General features: G+C 45.2%; 1 protein-coding gene across 1 annotated transcript; it reads right to left on the minus strand.

The window, feature by feature from the left end:
• Positions 1 to 284: 284 nt before the first annotated feature.
• On the minus strand, positions 285 to 1487 carry ENH_00042080 (hypothetical protein, conserved; the record flags this gene model as incomplete). The annotated part of the gene is made up of 3 exons (XM_013580823.1): positions 285 to 445; positions 679 to 757; positions 1410 to 1487. Coding segments are annotated over 3 exons (318 nt in total), but the record flags the coding sequence as incomplete, so codon positions are not given.
• Between the last annotated feature and the right edge of the window lie 403 nt (positions 1488 to 1890).

Below are 1890 nucleotides of genomic sequence, written 5' to 3' on the forward strand. Positions count from 1 at the left end.
TCCGAGGGTTTAGGGTTTAGGGTTTAGGGTTTAGGGTTTCGAGAGAAGCATTCAGAGACGAGGGTTCACAATAGCAACGAAGTGACCACAGCTTAAGGGTTTAGGGTTTAGAGAGTTGGCTAGGGTTTAGGGTTTACCAATTAGGGCTTCGGATTTCGAACTAGGGTTTAGGGTCTAGGGTTTGACTGGTAAACATTAAACGCTCCTGAGATTCACTTGATGAGGGCTTGTGGTTGTGCACTTAATGCTTTAGGGTTTAGGGTTTAGGGTTTAGGGTTTGGGACCTCCTGGAAGTCCTTGAGGTCTATTTGCCCGTCTCTGTTCCGGTCTATTTCCCGCAGCAGCTTTTTGCAATCTCGAGAAGTCACACAAGTGAATTTGTTGCTTTTCAAAAGCTTTTCAATTTCGTTCAACTTTATGCTTTTGTTGCCCTGCGCGTCCGTCGCTGCACGCAAACCCTAAACCCTAAACCCTAAACCCTAAACCCTAAACCCTAAACCCTAGAGCGCAGCCCGACGCCCTAAACCCTAGCGCAGCAGCCGCAGTCACAAAGCCCGCCCTTCGCCCAAGCAGCAAACCCTCGAAACCACCAAACCCTTTCCAGCGCCCAGGTCGTCCTAAACTCTAAACCCTAAACCCTAAACCCTAAACCCTAAACCCTAAACCCTAAACCCTCACTCGCGAATTTCTCAAATTCCAGCTGCACGTCGACGCCGCTGAAACCCTCAAAGCCTTCCTTCAAAATTTCCTTGTCAAGCTGCACCGCCAAACGCAAACCCTAAACCCTAAACCCTAAACCCTAAACCCTAGCGGCCCCTTGCTGCGCTTCTAGCAGCCTCAAGGTAGAGCGCACAGCTAGGGTTTAGGGTTTAGGGTTTTGCGTTTAAGCAAGACCGAAAACGCTCTAGGGTTTCAAAATTAGGGTTTAGGGTTTAGGGCTGGGACTGCAGGAGTTAATGTTTGCAAACACACAAATAAGTGCAGCTTTAAAAGCTCTAGGGTTTAGGGTTTACGGTTTAGGGTTTAGGGTTTTTCTTGCCTCATAAAGAGCCTCAACAAATTCTCCAAAGTCTATCAAGTTGTTCTTGTCCTTGTCATACTCTGTAGATCCAAACCCCAAACCCTAAACCCTAAACCCTAAACCCTAAACCCTAAACCCTAAACCCTAGATCTCAGTCTCCAATCCCTCACAAAGCATGAAGCCCCTTTAGATTCTCGTCTTCAATAATGCACCCGCCCCTGCAGCCTTCGTGAGCGTTTAGGGTTTAGGGTTTAGGGTTTAGGGTTTAGCTGAGATATTTGATTTTCTGCGCAAAATTAGCTGCGCACGCAGTTCCTGCTGCCTGGGACTGCGCGGGCAGTCCTAGGGTTTAGAGTTTAGGGTTTAGGGTTTAGGGTTTGGGGTTTACTTTCGATCTTTTGGATTTTGTCGAGAGAAAATTCTGCTCTTTTCTGTAAATCCGCTCTTGAGATCCTCCCGTCTGCATCTTTATCAAAAAGGTCGAAAACTCGTCGCCACTCGAGCAAATCTGGAAAAAAAAGAAGAAAAAGAACAGAAAATAATAAATAAAACAAAAATATTAATACAATTTGCAAAAAAAACAATTTTAATTCACCAAATACCAAAACTTTTTGCAAAAACGGACTTTGCGCAAAACGCCCGTTTCACGGGGTGTATGTACACCGCAAAACGCCGTTTTCACGGGGTGTATGTACACCCCGCGACACCCCAACAAAACGCCACCAAATTCGATCAAACTGCCTCTCATTTTGAGAAAAAAGAAAAGCGTTTTGCAAATTAATGCAAACAAATGCAAAAAGAATTAAAAAGGATGGCAAATAAATGCATTTTCGCGAAAAATGGAATTCAAGTAAATGCACTTCCGCCAG

Source organism: Eimeria necatrix, genomic scaffold (genome assembly GCF_000499385.1).
Source record: "Eimeria necatrix Houghton genomic scaffold, Enh_scaff3105, whole genome shotgun sequence".
NCBI classification, from domain to species: Eukaryota; Apicomplexa; class Conoidasida; order Eucoccidiorida; family Eimeriidae; genus Eimeria; species Eimeria necatrix.